General features: G+C 40.5%; 1 protein-coding gene across 2 annotated transcripts in view; it reads right to left on the reverse strand.

The window, feature by feature from the left end:
* Positions 1-4,722: 4,722 nt before the first annotated feature.
* The window catches only part of PARP14 (poly(ADP-ribose) polymerase family member 14), a 42,847-nt gene continuing 25,229 nt past the window's right edge, over positions 4,723-22,340 (reverse strand). For both annotated transcript variants that reach the window (XM_047098887.1, XM_047098886.1), the window contains 8 exons: positions 19,523-19,672; positions 19,161-19,223; positions 18,222-18,389; positions 14,579-14,785; positions 11,344-11,943; positions 9,707-9,840; positions 5,779-5,953; positions 4,723-5,212 (listed from right to left, as the gene is read on the reverse strand). In XM_047098887.1, the coding sequence (XP_046954843.1) occupies positions 4,923-5,212; positions 5,779-5,953; positions 9,707-9,840; positions 11,344-11,943; positions 14,579-14,785; positions 18,222-18,389; positions 19,161-19,223; positions 19,523-19,672 (1,787 nt within the window). In that variant the 3' untranslated portion in view covers positions 4,723-4,922. The remainder of the gene's footprint in view (positions 5,213-5,778; positions 5,954-9,706; positions 9,841-11,343; positions 11,944-14,578; positions 14,786-18,221; positions 18,390-19,160; positions 19,224-19,522; positions 19,673-22,340) is intronic.

Raw genomic sequence — 22,340 nt, forward strand, 5'->3', positions numbered from 1 at the left:
GCCATGCCATTCATTTACATATTGTCTATGGCAGCTTTAGAGTTACAGTGTCAGAGTTGAGTAGTGACTAAGACAGTTGGCCCACAGAGCTGAAAATACTGTCTGTCCCCTTACAGAAAAAGTTTGACAAACCCTGGCCTAATGCATCCATTGGGTGGATTCTAGCCTTGATCTGAAGTGATCACACTTGTGACACCTGCAGAATTCTCACTGGTTAACCCCTGCCATCTAGAGCAGGAAAAAAAGTAGATGGGGGTCCAATATAAGTCCTCCGTATGGAAGGAACTGAGACATCTAGAAACACCAGTCCTGGGAATGAAAAGCACTGGAGGTTACTGACTCCTGAAACTAACTAAAAGTTTGATTTAGTGAAATTGATCCTACCTACTTTCATTACATTTGCAAGAAGATCTGGGGATAATTATTACTATTACAAAGTAAGAATTTAGAATTAGAAAAGTATGTTGATTTCTGAGTAACCATTTGTGAAACAAATGTATAACAGAAAAGATAAGCAAAATAATATTTTTTGAGAGTGAGTGGGGGAGAGGGGCAGAAGGAGAGAGAGAGAGAGAGAGAGAGAGAGAATATCTCAAGCCGTCTCCATACTCTGCACAGAGCCCAAAGCAGAGCTTGATACTACAACCCTGGGATCATGACCTGAGGCAAAATCAAGAGTCAGTTGCTCAACTGACTGAGCCACCCAGGTACCCCAAGCAAAGTAATCTTTTAAGATGAATTGACAACTGTCTCCATCCTTCTCAGTCTTCAGACTCAGGGTATCAGTACATCCAAAAAAAAAAAGTATATGCCCTCTAGAAGAGAGGAAGGTGTTATATGAACATGACTAGGAAAAGAAGGGTCTGGAAGAAACCTGTCTGTAGGACTTACTACCAATTGACCACTATATACCTATTTATTTGAATTACCTATTTATATAATTATTGTTTATTAACCAGAATGTCACTCCATGGGAGTATGGACCTGGTTTTGATTATTACTGTATTCATAGAGCCTTGATCAGAGTGTCCAGCATACTGTTGGGGGCTTGTTAAATATTGGGCTGAGTGGATTATAAAAAGAACTTTTTGGCAATACTCCATCAAATACATTGGAGTAAAGGATGTTGTGGCCAAGGGCAAGATGTCTGCTCCCCTTAGGAAGCGGATCCTTACTGCAGAAGTAGACATATTAATATAGTAAGTGAGACCAGCATTTTTAAAAAGTGGAACAGAATAGGTGATTTCAGTGAACTCTTTAGAAAGTGTAAGTATTATTTCATACAATTTTCCGGGAGAAGTATTTTTCCAGGATAAGTGTATTTCATAAAACTTTTCAGTTATATTTGTGTGTGTACTAGGCCTGATATAAAGTATATTTCTTCATGTCCTCATGTAGGTTGGGGTCAGAGAAATTTGAAATATATTCTGAGATAAAACATTTAATTCAGTTAGAGGTAACAGTCTTTGACACGCTGAGACCTGGGAAGAGAGTTAAGACATTGGTATGAATGGATTTCTAAGTGTAAGTGGGTGATGGGAGATATTTCCTGATTTTATCGAGATGGAGATCCTGGCTATGTGTGGAGTATGGCAGTGAGGAAAGATAGTAAAAGGGGGAGGTCATCAGCCACCAAAAGGAGCTGGATCGCATTTCATCCTGCATTTCTCAGATAAGCATGCCTGAGTGAGTGAAATTATTAGATAAATGCATTGACCCTGCAGAGGCCAGAGGCGTCAAAAATACAGGCTTATTCTCCCCTGCTCCCAGGACTGGGCCCCATCTGGGTAGGGCAGTGGGTTCCAGCTCTGCTCACAATGAGAATGGAAGAACTCCAAACAAAATTTTTAGTAAGAATACAGACTCAGCATCACACCCAAAGTACCCAGGCATTAGCAGGGCGAACCTGTCCAGTTGGCACAGTGACTAGAGCCCATGAGCTTTTAGAGTTCCCCAAAATGCTTTAGATTCTTTTGAAATTAAAAAAAACAAACAAAAAACATGTAATCCAGCTTCAATTGCATTCACAGTTATATCATGTCAGTTGCAAAGTGTAATTGTTAATACTTTTTACTTTTTATGGAGTAAGGGGCCCATGAAGGCAAAAGTCCCTGGAGTCATGAAAGTCCTACATGGCTCTGAGTATCAGGATATCAGAATCATTTGAGATGCTTGCTGAAAATGCATATTTCTAGGCACCCCTCTAGAGCTACAGAACCTGACTCCTTTGGGATGGGCCAGAACTTGCTAGCTCAGCAAACACCTCAGGTGATTCAAATACCAAAAATATTTAAGAATCTCTGGCCCTAGGGGAAACCCCCAAGACCTCTCACAGTCTCAAAGTGGGCTTGGTTTAGCAGGGACTTCTTATTGGGGTCAATTTGCCCTTCAGATTTACTGAACTAACCCTGTACTGTGCCCTTACTGTAATTTTCAGCTGAATATTATTAACACTCTGAGGACCCCTTGATGCTCTCATGTTTAGTTGTAGTCTTGTATCAGCAGTGGCCTGTGTTTACTATCAGGCTCTCCTGTATCTACCCTTAAGGATAAAGAGGTTTACCACCAAATGTATTTTCCAAGTATTTTATTCAAAAAGGAGGTAAATGACATATATTTGTTTAGATTGAGGATAACTATGACATTTACTGACTGGATCATTACACTTTGGTGCAATACACCCTGATACTCAGGTTTGCCCTGAGTTAACCAAACCAGTGGAAAACAAGAGCAAATCAGAGAGCAGGTCTCTCCTTTTTATTTCTTACATTCATTGTCAAGCCTGCGTTCAGACACCAGTGGCTGTGAAGCCACTCCTAAGCAATAAGGAGTCTTTGCCAATCCACTTAAAAAACAAATAGCAACAGCAAGAAAAATTTCAAGATGTCCATTAATGAAGCAGTACCTGTGGCCCCCTCAGCCTCCCAAACTTGGAGTGAGGTAGTTCGCAGCAGCCAAGTAAGAGTGCCTTTAGCCTCCTAGCGACACCCCCTGGCATCAGTCTAGTCTCTTGGCCTACAGAGTTTCAAAGGAAGAGACTATAGTGGAAATCAAAGGCAGAAGGAAAAAGCCAAGGAAATATGAGGGTCATTCCTAGATAACCTGAGCTGTTTCTGAAATGGTAACATTAATCAGAGGCCATATTCTGTAATGGGAAGAGCAAAGGGCTTGATGACACAAGGACCAAGATTGTGTTTCTGTCTCTGAGGACTACTACCTAGATGACCTCAGGCAAGGAAGCTTCTTCACTCTGAGCATGTTTCCTCAACTTTAAAATGGGGATATGGGAGCGCCTGGTTGGCTCAGTCCATTAAGCATCCAGCTCTTGATTCTGGCTCAGGTCATGATCTCATGGTTTGTGAGGTTGAGCCTGCATGGGTCTCTGCACTGACAGCACACAGGCTGCTTGTGATTCTCTCTCTCCCTCCCTGTCTCTACCCACCCCTCAAACTCACACTCTGTCTGAGTGGGGATATATTCTTACCTCACAGAATTGTTTGAAGGAATAAAATAAATACTCTATGTGAAAGCACTTATTATATTACCTGGTACAATCTAGGTGCTCAATGAATAGTGTCTGAATCTAAAATTTACCTGGGGAAAATAAAATAAAATAAAAAACACAACACAACACTTTACTATCTAATAGATACTGAGCTAGCAAATTAGCAATATGACTGCTTGATTCCTTTGGTTTATTTATGCACAAGTCTTTAAAATCATCAAAATTGAGTGCATAAAGAAAATATGCTCTTTAATAACATTAGAACTCACTTAATCTTAACATAGTAGAAGGGTTTCACGCTGACAGTGTGGCAGGCTTATCTCACTGTTGTCACTGGGCAGAACTAATACCAACAGAAGTTAGATGAAGGCAGATTTGGGGTCAACATACAAATGGACCAGTCTGAGCCAGGGTTGCTGTGCTGCAAAAGTGGGTGGGACACAACCCCCTTGGGCCACAAACTAGACCACAGCCCCTGAACCATGTGGGGCACATCTGCACTGTGATTCCAGAAGCCTGACTGGAGCTGTCCCACCTGTCATGGTTCTATTCCCTGTCGTACAATCTTCAATTTAAGGCAAAGTCTAGGATGTAAAAGAGATGGCTCCTACTTTGGGTTGGAGTCTGACTATGCTTTGTCTTTCTTAGTTGGTTTATAAAACGTTTCTAGAGCTTCTATTTACATCAGGCACAGACCTCAGCCCAGGGATTAAAAAAAAACAAAATGAGTTAGACACCATCCCTGTCCTCAGGGAAATCAGCAATCCTACAGTAATATTGTGCTCAGTAATATTGTGCTCCTCAAGGAATATGGCATCCCAATGTGATACCAGCTGTCTCCTTCAGCAGCAGCTGAAATTGCATGGCTGTGCCCTCTGACTTTAAGATGAACATTATTCTGAGGTGCCTGGGTGGGTCAGTTGGTTGGGCGTCCGATTTCGGCTCAGGTCACGATCTCACAGTCTATGAGTTCGAGCCCCACGTCAGACTCTGTGCTGTCAGCTCGGAGCCTGCAGCCTGCTTCAGATTCTGTGTCTTCCTCTCTCTCTGTCCCTCCCCTGCTTATACTCTGTCTCTCTCTCTCTCAGAAATAAACATTAAAAAAAAATCAGGTTATAAGATGAACGTTATTCTCTCCTTCCTGAAAATACAAATATGTTCTTTCCTTCTACAGATTTGATGTCCACAGTTGTGGACAAACAGTTGTAACTAAGTTATCTGATTTAAATTCTCAAATTTATTGCTCTCAAGAGAGGTACATTCCAGTTATGAAGGAGGAGCTGAAGAAAGTCTGATTTCAGTGATAAGTATCCTTTGATCTTAGAAAATGCTGTTAAGAGGGGGGAAAAAATCTAAACTTGTTTTACAACACAGTATGTATAGATGAGCAATGTCTTCTGGGAAGGATACCAAGATGTTAATATGTAAAAGTAATGAGGTACTCTGGGTAAGCCTGGTAGTCATAAAATACCACAAATAAACCCGGATTATGCACACAGTCTGTGACAGTGTCATACAGATCAGTAGGGTTGTCAGGGCTCTTTGGTGGAGGCACAATCAGTGACTGATTTCCACGTGTGTAGGTTCCAGTAAGTACTCGCACATAGTACATATGCTTTTTCCCATTTTTGTCTGGTCTGGAGTATGTATCGCTGGCAGAATAACGGGCATTGACGGCAAAATAGGTTCCCTTTCCATATGCCACAGCTGTGAAGATAAAGAAAGACATTTTTTAAAAGTTCAATTTAGTCTATAATCTGACATATTGACCCGGTACGTCAAATAATGTTATAATAACGTTCCGTTCTTCTCTCCAAAGCCTCTTAAGAATTTTTTTCATGTGTTTTAATTTTTTTAATGTTTGTTTATTTCTGAGAGAGAGAGAGACAGAGACAGAGACAGAGCACAAACTGAGGAGGGGCAGAAAGAGAGGGAGACACAGAATCTGAAGCAGGCTGCAGGCTCTGAGTTGTCAGCACAGAGCCCGACACGGGGCTCAAACTCGTGAAATGCAAGATCATGACCAGAACTGAAGTTGGACGCCCAACCGACTGAACCACCCAGGTGCCCCTCATGTGTTTTTAATTTTTAAAGATCATTTCTCCACCCCCGAGGGCCAGTCAGTCCTTCTGGGAGGACACATAATGACTCTTAACCCTGAAACTCTGGCTGCAGCACAGCCACCAACCCTGCAAACCACACTGTCCCTTGCCCAGGTTGGGTTCTCACAGCTGACACCCCATTCGTAGCAGGCAGATTGCTTGCTGCCTTACCGTTTTTCCCAGCGTAACTGCGGTTAAAGCCATTTCGGTTGACATGTGGCACTGAGTCAACATCTGTCCCATGGAAGAGCTGCTTCTCATTGTTTTTATGTCCATACTTGGCATCCATGGCTTTTTTCTTTGTTTGGTAGCTATTCCAAAGATCTGGATTCTGGATCCTCTCAATCTACAAATCAATAAAGAAAAATATTCTGTCGGTGCCAAGAGCCTTTGGCAACATACAGCAAATGAAACATGACCATTATTTTTCATAAATGAAAATTAAAATAAACAACAATTTCAATGCCAGATGGCACCTTTCTGCATTCAGAAATCTTTCTAGATCCAGTGTTTCACAAAAACAGACCTTGGGAAGAATATTAATTTCATTTTTTAACATCTTTTATGTACCACATGAGAGCAAACAGCGTTTAGGATCTTAAGTCCTCGTTGTGTGAAGTTGGCTGACCAAGCCTCCCCAACTCCTGCTTTTCACCTTCAGTTCAAGGGCAGTTCAGTTTCTGTCTATGTCACTTTGTCACTTTGCCTCTCTCCTCCTCCGTCCTTCTGGGACACTGGTTCACCTGGTTAGCCATGTTCTAATTGTGGGAGAAGTGCTAGAGGGTCTGGTCCAGAAGGAAATTAATTAATGAAAATCAATCACTGGTCCAGTTGGAAGAGTGGGGCATAAATCCTGGTGGGATAGGATCTGCTTGCAGACCACAGTTATGCTTTGACCATCCATCCTCTTTGGGAAGTGGCCTCCAGGGCTGTGGGGGAAATTCCTTGAGTCCTGGATTGCAGGACCCAAGAGGAATCAGACAAATCTAGAATCTGTAAGCAAACTTGCTTGGGTTCTTAAAAAAAAAAAGAAAAAGAAAGAAAGGAAGGAAGGAAGGAAGGAAGGAAGGAAGGAAGGAAGGAAGGAAGGAAAAGAAAGAAAGAAAGAAAGAAAGAAAGAAAGAAAGAAAGGAAAAGAAAGAAAGAAAAGAAAGAAAGAAAGAAAGAAAAGAAAAGAAAGGAAAAGAAGAAAGAAAGAAAGAAAGAAAAAAGAAAATCTAGGCAAGACAGAGCCAGAATGTGGGGCATTCTATAATACAACTGGCTTAAACTCTTTAAAAAATTCAGCATCATGAAAAATGATTTTTTAAAATGCAGGAGTATATTCTAGATCAGAAGAGACAAAGGAGACAAAATGACCAAATGCAGTGTGTGAACACATATTTGGAGATGGGGGAGTAATAAGAAAGCAGTTGGGGAAATTTGAATATGGACTCTATTAGATATTAACTGTATTACTGTTAATTTTCTTATATGGGATAACGCTGTTATTTAGGAGACAGTCTTTATTCATACGAGATATGTGCTAAAATATTTATGAGTGTCATGAAGTCTGCAACTTACTGTCAAATGCTTCAGCAAAACCTGAGAGAGTAAGAGAGAAAAAGCAAATGTGGCAAAATTACTGAATCTTTGTGTAAGTTTATGGATGTTAAAAGTCTTAGTCCCAGGTCCTAATAGTCATGGAGGATGACAGCCACCTATTTTTCCTATTAGTGTTTTCATACTGTCAGGTATTTCCAAAGAGGTGTCTTAAGTATTACCTAGCTCTACTTTTATCTGTTTCACACACTGGACTTTCACATAAGATTTTATTTTAAAAAAGGTCTACAAAAAAATAGTAAAATCATTTCTCTGGCCGTCCACTAACACATGGCAAACCTCCAGAGCCCACTGTAGACATGGCTGGTCCACCGGACAGTCCTGCTCAATCTGGACTTGGCATCTCCTCAAAATGTGCCAGTCAGCCACTACCAGATGACTGTACTTCATATTTGAGATGAAACATATTTGTTATTGCAGAACCAGACCATCAAAGTGCCGCACACCTGAATCACACTGTCTTGGTACCTCAGAATTGTTTTTGCTCAAATGGTTTACGTTGAGGATTAAAAAAATGGAAGCTGTGGTACAAAGTTTGATATTGAATTTATTGTGAGGATGATTTTGAAAATATTCTCCAGGACTTGATTCACAGTATAAATCTCTCAGTTAGCCAGTCTCAGTACCGTGAAAAGCTGTGAGTCTCCTGATTACATGATTTTCTTTCTGATTTATGAAAATTATGAATCTCAAGAATGCGTGTTTACTTCTTTGCCTTGTCTACCAGGAAGCTCAAGGAAACAAATCTGTGGTCCTTCTAATAACTACCTAGGAACTCCTGTTATATATTTTTGTAAACGATAATACCTCTGTATTATCTTATTTTTCCTACCCTCCTTTTCTTTTTTGTCCATTTTTCTTTATTTTATCTGAAGATATGATATATATCCTTGTTAAAACACTTCAAATCGTTTTGAGTTATTATGTGCTTAACTACATAAATAAACAGAGTGGTGGCAGAAATAGAAAATTTGGTAAGAAAGAAAATGCAGGCCTTATTGGCAGACTTGTTTTGATGGATGAAGGGAAGGTACCCAAAGGTCTCTAACTTTACTCAGAAAGTGGTGGAACCAAGGACAGAAATGGGGAAGGAAAGGGAAACAGTGAGATGATGAGTTAGATTTAGGGAAATTGATTTAGCAGACAGATATTAAAGCAGAGATATTTTTAGGCCATTGAGTATATGTTGTAGGGGCGCCTGGGTGGCTCAGTCAGTTAAGCATCCGACTTTGGCTCAGGCCATGATCTTGCCATTCCGAGTTTGAGCTCCACGTCAGGCTCTGTACTGACAGCTGAAAGCCTGGAGCCTGTTTCAGATTCTGTGTCTCCTTCTCTCTCTGCCCTTCCCCTGCTCATGCTCTGTCTCTGTCTCTCTCTCTCAAAAATAAATAAACATTAAAAAAAATAATAAAAAGTAAAAATACATGTTGTAGAGTATGATCAAAGATCCAGGTTGGTGATGTTGATTTGGGAGCTGTCAACATTGAAATAGCAGCTGAAGCCAAGAAGGGTAAAAACATTTCTTGATGAAGTACAGAGACAGAAGAGCAAACTATAAATCCTATGGGCAAAGCTAGGATTAGCAGTTTGGAGAAGAAATAAATAACAGGGATAACGAAAGGAAAACTAGTTAAAGAAGAAAGCATTAATATAATATTGCCATAGAGGTCAAATGGGACCATAATTTCAAAGAGCAACACTGAAGCTTAAAAGTGGAAGATGCCAGAATGAGGGAGATGAACAAGGAAAGGACCATTGGAATTAATCACAGAAGCGAGTGCTGCTGATCTGTGAATGGTGGAGCAGAAGCACAGAATCCTGATCTGAGGGCCTCTGTGTGTCTTTGTGGTGTTTTCTAGTTATCGAATCCAACCCTGCAGATCTATCTTTGAATTTTTACTAGCTTGCTTCACAGATTCTTGTGAATTCGTTTCTGCTGGGATATCAGGGTGGGTGGGGGAATGTTGCTGTGGGTCCGTTTTCATTTTCTTGGGCTAGCTTTTGGAACTTTTTCTTTTTCTTGAAGCTGCTGCCCTTGCTGTCAGCAGCCTCTTCAGGTCCGCTGCTGAGTGGCTCCTCCTTTGGAGGAAGAGAGTTTCCTCTTTTGGGGGGGGATGTTCCTGTTTTCTTCCTCTACAGGGTCACTAACTGGTTCCTCTTTGGGAAAAGACTTCTTCCTTTGGGAAGGCTTCTACTGTCAGCTGTCTCTTCAAGATCACTACTAACCAGCTCCTCACTGAGTCAACACGTGTTTTTAGTATTCTAACATCATATCGCAATCTAGTATTATATTGTAATAACTGACACGATCTCAATCTTAATGTCTCTGTAATTATAGTGATGGGAGTAGAATCTACAATCAAAAATCGGATTGCCATAAAATATTCTAATTTTGGGAAAACAATGTGGTTGCAAATGTATTTGTAGATTTATCCAGGACCATGATGCCACTCATCTCCACCATTCTTAAGAAACTCCATGTCAGCGGAAGGCTTACCTTCTCTATGTAGAAGTGTGAGCAGGTCTGATTAAACTTGCTTGCCACTGTGGCATATTCTGCATGACCAGGCTGTAGCTCAACCACACAGACATCCTGCTGTTTCATATCACTCCAGTGCTCGGGGATCCCAACTGCAAAGAGGACATTTGAGGACTCCCACACACCTGAGAAGGCCCATCCAGACGCTCCTGGTATGCTCTGAAGAACTGAGTATCATCTGTGTTCTTACTTTATTATCTCCTAACTCAACATGTTCAAGAAGTTCTTATCTTTCTCACAGAATGTCTCTCAAAGCATGGCCCACAGACAACCTACATCAGAACCAATCGTAATGCTTGTTAAGAGAAAACCCCACAGGGGTGCCTGCATGGCTCAATCTTAGGTTAAGCATCTGACTTGGCTCAGGTCATGATCTCGTGGGTGTGGGTCCGAGCCCCACATCAGGCTCTGTGCTGACAGCTCGGAGCCTGGAGCCTTCTTCAGGTTCTGTGTCTCCTCTCTCTGCCCTCCCCTGCTCATACACTCTCTCTCTGTCTCTCTCTCAAAAATGAATAGATGTTAAAAAAAAAAAAAAAAGAAAAAGAAAAAACCCACAGATCTACTGAATCAAACTCTCCGAGGGGTGGAACCCATGTACCTGCATCTTAACAAGTTTTGATCATGCTCAGATTTAAGAAGTGCTGGTGTGGTGTAACTCAAGCTGCATATTCTGTTCAGTCTCTAATCTGTCATCATTTAATAATTTAACAATAAATTATTTCCCTACAATGGTCTTGTTAGAAAAGCGTGGAATTTTGCCAGAACACCTCACTACCACAAGGCCCTCTGCATCTATTCATTATTTTTCTCCACATCCGTAAGAGCTGGGTGGCTGGCAGGTTTTGCTGTCTTCTCTTCTGCTAAACAGAACATCATACTTGATTTGTCATTCCCCTAGGGTGGCTCAGAGTCTGAGGAATTCATTCACACGAATCTCATGAGAGATAAAGATAATGTACCAGAAGCCAATTTACTAGTTTTCGGTGCAGGACCTGTGCGGTTCAAAGACAGGAATGTCTATCTACACAACACAAACAGTCCCTTCTCAGGGAGTCGATCCAGTCAGAGAATTCCAAGGCTGCCTCCTGATGCATGCATTGAGGAAGACTTATGTTCAGGGCAGGAGAGGAAGTGAATTCTGGGAGAAGATCCTACAAGCTCCCAGTGCTCTCCAGGTTATCAGTCACAGAGAGAGTGCCCACTCTGACCAGGCTGTCTTCTCCTTTTGTTCTAGAAAACCTTGAGCCACTTTTCTTTAAAGCCCACGGCTTTCCCTCTTCTGACTGAAGGAGCCATTATCTCTGCAGCAGAACTGGCCCTGGAAAGCTGATAAACTGTAGAGATGGGAACAACTGCAAGGCTTGGGTACTGTCACCATTAAGATGGTCAGCCTCAGACTGTTGAGTGCACCCATGCTACGTTTCCCCAGCCATAATGTAAGCGCATCAAGCTCAGACACCCAAGTTTTCTATTTCATCCCATAAGACTTGCCTGAATTTGATCTGCTTGAGTACAATTTCGATGTATGTACCAAATAGTGTTAAGCCCAAAGTAGGGGTAAAATAATGGATCACAAGCACACAGGTTTGACTCACCTTCAGATTTCATGAGGCGCCGAACAGGTAAACTGCGTCCTTCTGCATCTGTAGCACTGTACTTGCACAGGTCCACGGTGTAGGTCTGGTGATTAACTTTGACAACAGCTATCCTTTTTTTTGCCTTCCTTGCATTCTCCAATTGCAGATTGATTATTTTCTTAAAACTATGAAAAGTGTCTTTGTCATAATATTGCCATTCTACAAATTCACTGATAAAATCTGCCTGGGATTTCTGTTCTTTGGCCAATCTAATTCTCTTGATCATTTCCTCAATTGCATTTCTAGCCTCTGTCAAATCTTTGCCAATCCCAAAAACTTCAATCAGAGGTCTTTTACTGTCCAAGCAAATGGCAATATTTAAGTTCTCCTGCAGCTCATTCAATTTCTGATATTCTTTTTCATTAAAATCTTTGATACACTCATCTCCATTGGTGTAAGGACACAGTTCCTTTGTAATCAGATCCTGTATCCAGGTGAGAGCGTTTTCCACACATTTTACATTTTCACCACACACCTGAAAACTTGCTGATTCTGTTTTCTTTTTCAAAACCAAAGGATTCTGCTTTTGGGGAGATTGACTCAGGGATCCCATAAATGCTAAAAAAAGGAAAAGAAAAAGAAAAAAAGAAAAGCAAAGAAAGGAAGATTAGCTATTTCTCTCTCTCTCTTTTTGGTTACTGTGCTGTACATTAATCTCCAGGACTTATTTATCTTATAACTGGAAGTTTGTACCTTTTGTCCCTCTTCACCCATTTCATCCCTCCTCACCTCCCAATCTCACCCCCTGCTGCCTCTGGCAACCACCAATCTCTTCTCTGTATCTAACAGTTTGTTTGTATTTTAATATTCCACATATTAAGTGAGATCATCTTATTTCATTTAGCATAAAGCCCTCAAGGTCCATCCATGTTGTCACAAATGGCTGGATTTCCTCCTTTTTTATGGCTGAATAATATTCCATTGTCTGTGTGTGATATATATACATATATATATATGTATGTATATATATCACATTTTCTTTACCCATTCATTTGTTGGTGGACACTTAGGTTTTTCCATGTCTTGGTTTTTTAAATACTACTGCAATGAATATGGGGGTACAGATAATCTTTTTAAGATAGTTTTTTTATTATTACCTTAAGGTAAATACCCAGAAGTGGAATTGCTGCATCATATGGTAGTTCTATTTCTAATTTTTTGAGGAACCTCCATACTGTTTTCCACAATGGCTGGACAAGTTTGCATTCCCACCAACAGTGCGTGAGGGTTTCTTTTCTCCATATCCTCCCCAACACTTGTTATTTCTTGTCTTTTTGATACTAGCCATTCTATCAGGTGAGGTGATTTCTCCTTAGGTTTTGATTTGCATTTCCCTGATGATTAGTGATGTTTATCACCTTTTTATGTGCCTGATGGCTATCTGTATGTCTTCCTTAGAAAAGTGTCTATTCAGATCCTCTGCCCATTTTTAAATCCAATTATTTGTCTTCTCCTATTAAGTTGCAACAGTTCTTTATATATTAACTCCTTTGTATATTAACCCCTATCAGATACGTTATTTACAAATATTTTCTCCCATCCCATAGGTTGTCTTTTCATTATGTTGATGGTTCCCTTTGCCATGAAAAGCTTTTCAGTTTGAGGTAGTCCCACTTGTTTATTTTCTGCTTTTGCTATTTGTGCTTTGGTGTCAAATCCAAAGAAAATCACTGCCAAGACTGATATCTAGGAGCTTACTCCCTGTTTTCTTCTAGAAGTGTTATGGTTTCAGATCTTTAATGCATCTTGAGTGGATTTTTTGTGTATGGTGTAAGACAGTAATCCTGTTTCATTCTTTTGCATGGGGCTGTCCAGTTTTCCTACCACCATTTATTTTAGCATATGTGCTGCTGAAGCAAGCACCCAAACACTATTTATTGAAGAGATATCCTTTCCCATTGGCTCCTTTGTTGTAAATTAATTGACCACACAGATGGTCCCCAACTTACAATGGTTCAACTTACTATTTGTCAACTTCATGATAGTATGCAAATCATATTCATTCAGTAGAAACTATACTTTGAACTTTGATCTTTACCTGAGCTAGTAATATGTGGTGGCATACTTTCTTGTGATGTGGGACACTGGCAGTGAGCCATAGCTTCCAGCCAGCCAGGCATTGTGAGGGTCAAAAACCACTACACTTACAACCATTCTGTACCTGTAAAGTCATTCCGTTTTCACTTCCATTATAGTATTCAATAAATTACACAAGATGTTCAACACTTTTCTATAAAATAGGCTTGTGTCAGATGAGTTTATCCAAATCTAGGCTAATGTGTTCTGAGCATGTTTAAGGTGGGATAGGCTAAACTATGATGTTCAGTTGGTTAGGTGTGTTAAATGCATTTATGACTTATGACATTGTCAATTTACAGTGGGTTTATCAGGATGTAACCCCACTGTAGGTCAAAGAAGATATGTATATGTGTGGATTTATTTTTGGGCTCTCTAATCTGTCCCATTAATCTGTCTGTTTTTATGCCAATGCCATACTGTTTTTATTACTATAGCTTCATAACATAGTTTGAAATCAGGAAGTGTGATGCCCCCAGCTTTGTTCTCCTTTCTTTTTCTTTCTTTCTTTCATGTGCATGAGCGAGTGCAAGCAGAGGAGGGGCAGAGAGAGAGAGGGAGAGAGAGAATCCCAAGAAGGCTCCAAGCTGCCAGCACAGAGCCCAGTGCAGGGCTTGAGCCCATGAACTGTGAGATCATGACCTGAGCCAAGATCAAGAGTCAGATGCTCAACTGACTGAGCCACCCAGGTTCCTCTGTTCTTCTCTCTCAAGATTGCTCTGGTTATTAAGGGCCTTGTGGGTCTGTACAAATTTAAGATTGTTTGTTCTATTTCTGTGAAAAATGCCTTTGGAATTTTGATAGGGATTGCATGGAACCTGTGGATTGCTTTAGGTAGTACGGACATTTTAACAATACTAATTCTTCCAACCCATAAGCATGGTATATTTTTTCCATTTGTCATCTTCAATTTCTTTCATCAATGTCTCATAGTTTTCAGAGTATAGGTCTTTCACCTTCTTGGTTAAATTTATTCCTAGGTGTTTTGTTCTTTTTGATAAAATTGTAGATGAGATTATTTTCTTAATTTCTCTTTCTGATAGTTATGTTTAATATTAGCTATTTCTCATGTGACATCCATATTAGGAATATGCATTTCATAAAAAAGTCAACTCACATGTTAATTTAGACGGCAGAGACTGTTGGGGAGAAGTCAGAGATGGTTCTCTTTTTTTCATGCTGGCCCAAAACACGTCCAGTAGGTGAGGCATAAAGATAACAACTTTAACTTTTTTCACAGACCGGACAAATCCTTTTTGGATAAAGTCTTCAATGGCATCAATGATGGCATCAGCAACCATACCTGGGTCTTGTTTGGCATTTCCTAGAAAAGCAAATAATAAAAACAGGGAGGGGGAAAGACCCAACTGGGAAGGCTGAGCAGTAAGTTGGGGATTCCAGTCCTCACAGAATGAATGCCCCCCTGCCCAACTCTTTCATCATCTCAGGCTTTTCTAGCAATGCACGGCCAAACACTTTTGAGGTCCTAGATGCAACAGGGAGCTTCTATTCCAGGATGTCAGGAAGTCACTAGCCCAACAATGAACAAAGGACCCTGAAATCTAACTTTTGGTTTTGGATGTTCATATCTACTCTGTTGAGCTGACCCTACCTCACTGTGTTCTTCTGTGTTACAAGGATAATTAACTATTCTCGGCTCATTAGTGTCCTCAAAAGGTCCATAAAAAGCAAAATATTCTAATATATGTGGAAATATCATACTCTTTTTTGCTCATAGTCACCTGACTATATGCATGTATCTTTATTCTTCCAGATGTCTTTGGGGACCTGATTTAAACTAAGCTAATTTTGTAAGATACCTGGAGCTGTAAACTATCTGTTATAATCTATAATTCTTTGCACACAAGTTATCCATGAGCCTCTAGGAAATCTTTTCTAGAACACTCAGTGAGATTTTAGCTGACTTGCTAGGTTTGAGGTGCCACCTAAGCAAGTCTTTTTCTTTGTATAGCATGTTCCATATCTTGTTTCTCAGGCCTAATGCCCAGGTAAGATCATGAAAAGTCCCTTGAAAAGTCCCATGAAAAGCCATGGAAGCAGTCGCATACAAATAAATGGCAGCTGGAAAATCACAATGGGGAGCAGTGTAAAAATCCCATGACCAACCTGGTGTGGTAGACTAACAGCCCACTTGGATGTTCCCTGTTGACGGTGTCCACCTCTAATGCAGAAATGAGAGTAGACCACTCTGGCCTGGCTACATAGACACTTGTGGGAATGTAGACAAACCCTGTACAAAACTAAACAAATGGGTTTGTTCAGGCTTTTTTTTTTTTATTAGATGATCAGGAAAAGAGAGCAATTCTCCTTTGCAAAGCTATGGTTATCCCGTGATTTTTGGAAGATTTTAAATGGGAGTGTTCAGACACATTCATTCACTGTCAACAAACATTTACTATGTCCCATCATGGGCTAGCTCTCAGCTAGGCACTTAGAACACAGAGGAAGTGATATATGGGCATAAATAGGTATTCAACAGGTGAAGTAAGAGAAGCTGAGGGAAAGGCTATGCCTGATAGAACTGTAACGGGTTTGATGTGCTTAGCCTGGTGTGTTCAGGGCAAAAAATCTGTTTTTGAGAAGGATAAATCTAGGGGTGGGTCTCCTCCACAGAAGCCCAGATCTAGATAGGAGGCTATAATAAAAGTTTAGGCAAAATACCAGAGCTGAACAAAAAGAAGAGGCCAGAATGAAGAGTCAGGTACAGGGACTGAGAAGATAGTTGGGAAGTGAAGTCAGCAGGACCTAGTGACCAGCTGGGTTTATCTTTGACCCTGTGTTCCTTCTTTTTTGCCTCCCACCCACCAGTATGTGTGCATCATGAGTCGTGCTGTATTGCAGTAGTTTGTTTACATGTCTGTCTCTCACAGTAGGTGAGGTGCTCCTTATGGACTAGACCCTTTTCTGAGACATCTTTCTGTCTCCAGTGCCTAAACACAGTGCCTGGCATATGGCAGGCACTTGGTAAACATTTAATCAAATTAGTTAATAAGCTAATGAACATAGGAGGATAAAGGACTCTACTCCCTGTAGAGTCAAGGATTACAGGTAGAAAGTGATGCTTTTAACATGATCAGGGATACAAGAGGAAGGGCAGGTTCAGGGCAGAAGATAACAGAAGAAAGTTCATAGTCTACATTGAACTTGAGGTGCTTGCGAGTATCGCTGGACACCCACCCCTTCCCCCAGGCAGGTGTCTGTAAGGAACCAGGGAGAGGGCTTCTTTTACTTCCAGAAGCTGTCTCAATCACAGTCCCAGTTCAACACATAAACACCACTAAAGGTCCTTAGTGCTTTAGTCTAAGGACCAAATCAGGTGGTGATAGAGACTGGTAAAGACGACAAGCAAGGAGAATCTGCTAACCTTGATTTATTTGTGCAGATCAGCAATGCAACCAGGTCAGTGGAGACAACAGGTTTTCAGTAACCCAGAAATACTCAAACATGTGTATATTTATATAAAATGAAAACTGCCTCATTTCCTTGTTTTTTCTTGGGAAGGTCTGTGCCACCCTTGAGTTGTCTGATTTCTTGGCCCAAATAAAGTTTATGTAGAAATACAGGACCAGAGCTCAGAAGAAAAACCAGTGGAGACAGAGACTGGTGAGTCATTAATGCGTGTTCATAAAAGATAGATACACAGATACATAGATATAGAGAGATAGACAGGCAGACAGACATGTTGGCTAATCTCCCAAGATTGGATAATACTACATGGGGAATGAAAACATAAAGGGACTATAAATTATACTTTCAGAAATAGGAAAGTAAGAAAATAGATGTAGCATTCCATGTGGGAACATTAAGAGGAATGGTAGAGAATTACAGAAATCAAAATAACAGAGGATTAGAAGAAAGCTCAGAAAATGACAAGGGTGGTTAAGTGTACTGAGCTAAGCTTTTGGAGGGCTTAGAATGCCAGTGGGCAACACTCAATTGCTGCACAATGGAATCACCAATCCAGGGCTCTTTGGGACCAGTCAGCTACGTTCCACTTCAAGTCTGAGAACGTTTGCCTCCCGGACCAGCTCTCTTACAGAAAACTAAGCAGAAATTCCTAATCAATGCCCATGACTCAGATTCCTGGGAAAAGAGCTCAAAGAACATCACCTCACTAATGGTAAACCCAAAGCACCATCCTTATATATGAAGACCCACACAACTATTAAATAGTTTGAGGAAAACAAAAGAGGCAAGTAGGCTGAAAAGGGGAAATTTGGAGTTGAATTTATGACCCATAGAACCAAAACCCATTAAGCTCTGGTGACTGAGAGGCTTCTGTGTGGAGATGTCCTAAGGCCAACCCACACAGCCAACTGTCCAAGAGGTGTAAGAAGAAGGTAGGAATATTCATCTGAGAGTCAGCAACTGCGAGGTGCAAGCAGATGCTCTGATGTTCTCATGGAGAAGGGATGGAGCAAGAGGTTACAGACTAAATAATGTAGGGGACAGAAAAGAGAAAGAGACTGAGGAATCAGACGGAATGGGTGGTTTCTTTCTTTTCTCTCCCTTCCTGTCTCTTCCCTACCATAGTAGAGAGCAAATGTCACTCTAACTAATACTCAACACTGTCTTCAGTTTTCTTGATGTTTTCCTCTTACTTAAACCACCACAGTCTTTGCTTACTCCCTCAGGGGGCTGCGTTGAAGTGAAGACCCTTACTCAGTCTCATCATTAACTATATTAACAGCACCAGATCCAAGGAAAGGTGGACGCCTTGATAGCCAGAGGTTACAAACCTGTCCCAATGGCTGGGAGGCAAATGGATGAGTAATTCCGTTTTTCACACTCTTGCAAAACATAGGAGATTGATCTCTTGACATTGTTTCCACCAATAACGTGAACAATATTTTTGCACCTCAATAATCCACCTTCGGTAATTATATAATCACTGTTGCCCTTTTGAACTGGGAAGCATAAAACAGAGAGGTGCAAAATTAGATACTGAACCTATCTTTTTTGTCTCTTTTTTTCATTTCATTTTATTTTATTTTTTAAATTTACATGCAAGTTAGTTAGCATATAGTGCAACAATGATTTCAGGACTAGATTCCTTAATGCCCCTTACCCATTTAGCCCATCCCCCCTCCCACAACCTCTCCAGTAACCCTCTGTTTGTTCTCCATATTTAAGAGTCTCTTATGTTTTGTCCCCCTCCCTGTTTTTATATTGTTTTTGCTTCCTTTCCCTTGTGTTCATCTTTTCTATGTCTTAAAGTCCTTGTATGAGTGAAGACGTATGATATTTGTCTTTCTCTGACTGACTAATTTCGCTTAGCATAATACCCTCTGGTTCCATCCACGTAGTTGCAAATGGTAAGATTTCATTCTTTTTGATTGCCAAGTAATACTCCATTGTATATATATGTACCACATCTTCTTTATTGAACCTACTCTTTGATTGTTTAGGAAGCAAAATGTTTGGTTTGGCACATAAAGCATCCTATGTGAATAAGAGACTCCTAAAATATGGTCTTTGATGAATCTTTTTTCTCTTTTTAACTGTGAGATTGCTTTTCACTTCTAATTGTCTATGCTTAGAAGTCTTTGGTCAAATGTATGATTTTAAGATTAATACGTTTTCTCCCCAATCCCAAGACTTTCCCCAGCCTCTCCAAAGCCTTCCATATTCAGCCTCCCACTTACAATTTTGAAGCAAAAAATAGTATTGTGCCTTACCTTGGCGAGAACATTCCATTTCCACATTTTGTCCAGCACATTCTAAAATTGCTTTGGACACCCCTACAGGAGAAAAAGCAAAGTTACAAACATGAATTTTAAAAAATGAAAATAATACATCTGAATCAGAATGATTGCCTCATTAACTAAAAGCTTTCCCGATCATCAAAGGAATCCTATCACCTGGTATTTCTGATAAGAAAGAAGAAAAATTTATAAACTGTTACCAATTAGTAGAAACCATGTCAAAATAATTTTAAAGTTATTAATTAACGTTAATAAGCCAAAGTTGTAGAAGCCAGTTTGTAGCAATTGTAGAATAGTTGACTATTACCCTACTCAAAATCTGACAAGTCAAGTACCTGCTTTGAGATTAAATGTCTTTGATGTTGAATTTACGATCATATCTGCCTCTTCTTTGGTGATATCTCCAAAGGCCACTTGGAAGATGATGGGACCAATCATCATTTCATGCATTCCTACATCTGGGCTAAACCCAGTCCCATAGAAGACTGAGAAGAAAAATGGAGTCCATCACCAAGTTGGCAACAGCAAGAACAACTTAGGTCACACACTCCTCACACGTGCTCCTCTCATACTTCTTCCCCTGCTCTGTGACTTCCGGCCCTTAACCAGCCCTGACTCTAAGCCCCAGTGATGGTCCATTTCTGAAAAAGGATTATAACATATAATACATATTGGGGCGCCTGAGTGGTTCAGTCAGTTAAGCATCTGGCTCTTGATTTTGGCTCAGGTCATGATCTCATGGTTGGTGAGTTCAAGGCCCGCATCGCACTCTGCTCTGTGCACAGCCTGCTTGGGATTCTCTCTCTCTCTCCCTCACTCTCTGCCCCTCTTCTGCTCGCACTGTCTCTGTCTCTGTCAAAACAAAGAAATAAACTTTAAATGTATGTACGTATAATAAATATATAAAATATATATTTATATATAAATATATATAAATAATATATATTATATAAATATAATATATATAACATAATACGTATCAAACATGACTTCTGCTGCTGGCCAGGGTGAAATCAGGCCCCCTAGCATCTATTTCACTCATGATTTACAATTGAAAATGCAGGATAAATACAAAAAAGCCACTAACTGAGAACTGAAAAGTAAACAGTAGGCAGACTGGGGGAAGAAGTCAGTACTTGAAGAAGCCACCTGGAAGGGGAGGGGGAGTTTCTCATTTTATTTTGTTTTGAAATATTTCCTCTTTTCTCTCCCAGCACTGGCCCAAGGTGGCCCAGTTGCAGAACTACGCTATGAGAATTTCTGTCTTTGTGGCCAGAGGATTAGGAGAAAGGGTCCCTATGAGCTAAAGAGTATGAGAAGTAATCATCATGGTTGTCCATAATTTTTCTTTTTTAATTCAGGCCCTGACTCAAGGTGGGCCCAGTCACAGAACTCCACCGTGGTACCACAGGGAGCATTCTGTATTTCTGTCCAGAAGAATCCGGAGAAAGGGTCCTTATGGTCTGAAAAGTGTGTATGTATGGGCAATACCTGAGGCGCGCGCTCTCTCTCTCTCTCTCTCTCTCTCTGTCTCTCCTTCTCTCTCTCTCTCTGTCTCTCTCTCTCTCCTTCTCTCTCTCCCTCTCTCTCTCTCCACTTTGCCTACAAGGGAAATCTTACCATGCAAAATTATGAGGCAACCCAACAGGCAGCTTACACTCCCAGAGACGCTGTCTTTCTGGCCAGAGGATCTAGAAAATGGGCTCCCTTGAGCCAGAGAGTGCAGGAGTCCCAGACACGTGAGAGCTGGAGAAGGAAGCCCCTATTTTGTGTGTGAAGTGTGATAAATCCTGAACTCACACAGAGCTGCAAGTGTGGGAGCAGACCCAAGCAGCATAACAAAGGCTTTGAGAACTAAATTAACATTGGAACTGCTACCCACACAGAAGGTGAGACAGAACCTTAGAGTGAACTGAACGGACTGTCTGCTAGAACAAACAAAATGATCACCATTTTCCAGAGGATTTTTTTTGTTTTTGTTTTGTTTTGCTTTTTGGGAGACAGAGAGAGACAGAACATGAGCAGAGGAGGGGCAGAGAGAGAGAGAGACACGTAGAATCTGAAGCAGGCTCCAGGCTCTGAGCTGTCAGCACAGAGCCTGATGCAGGGCTTGAACCCACAAGCTGTTGAGATCATGACCTGAGCCAAAGTAGGATGCTTAACCGACTGAGCTAACCAGGTGCCCCAGAGGATTTTAACAGGACCCAAGTTTCACAGCATAACACTTAAAATGCCCAGTCTATAATCCGAAATTGTTTGTCATCCAAAGAACCAAGCAAATGTGATGAGTTCTCAAGGATAAAGACAATCAATTTCAGATGCTAATCTCAAGATGATCCAGATGTTGGAATTACCAGACCAAGACTTTAAAGCATCTGCTATAACTAAGCTCCCTGAGGTCAAAGTAAACATAGTTGAATGCATGGAAATGATTTGGCATGAATGGAAAAAATAGGGGCCCTGCAGAGAAATATAAACTATTTTTAAAAAGAACCAAATGGACATGTTAGAGCTTAAAAATACAGTATCTGAAGTAAAAAAATTCAATGGATGTCTAGTGGACAGAGAAAAGAGTCCATGAACTTGGAAGTGGATCAATAGAAATTATCCAATGTGAAGAACAGAGAGAGAAAAGATATTTTAAAAAAAAGAAAAAAAAAGAGATCCTGGGGCCCTGTGGAATGCTATCAAAACACTTCACATTCTTGTTATCGGGGCACTGGAGAGAGATCAGTGTGGTAAAATAATTGAAGAAGAGACTGAAAAATTCCCAAATTTGATGGGAAACATACACATTCAGAATCAAGAAGCCTCAGCAAACTCCAAACAGGATAAACTCGAATATAGCAACAGCAAATTTGACAGAGGAGAAGCATTTGGTTGGTACTGTCTCTTTAAATCTATCTGTTTGAGAAAACATGCCACATCATCCTTAGAAAATAGTAGCCTTATTACTACTTAAAAATCCATTGTACAGGTTATATAATTTAGCCTACCTACTCTTTCACTTTAGGTCACATAAACACAGCCAGTGTCTTACATGCTCAGGTGTATGGGATATAATTTAATATCTTCTTTATCAGTAATTGATTCTTTCATAAAAAACATCACTACCATCTTTCACTGAATAGTTACTTAGCAACTAGAAATAAT

Source organism: Lynx rufus, unplaced genomic scaffold, assembly GCF_022079265.1.
Source record: "Lynx rufus isolate CCGP_SWC_20201006 ecotype Redwood Valley unplaced genomic scaffold, mLynRuf1.p SCAF_5, whole genome shotgun sequence".
NCBI classification, from domain to species: domain Eukaryota; kingdom Metazoa; phylum Chordata; class Mammalia; order Carnivora; family Felidae; genus Lynx; species Lynx rufus.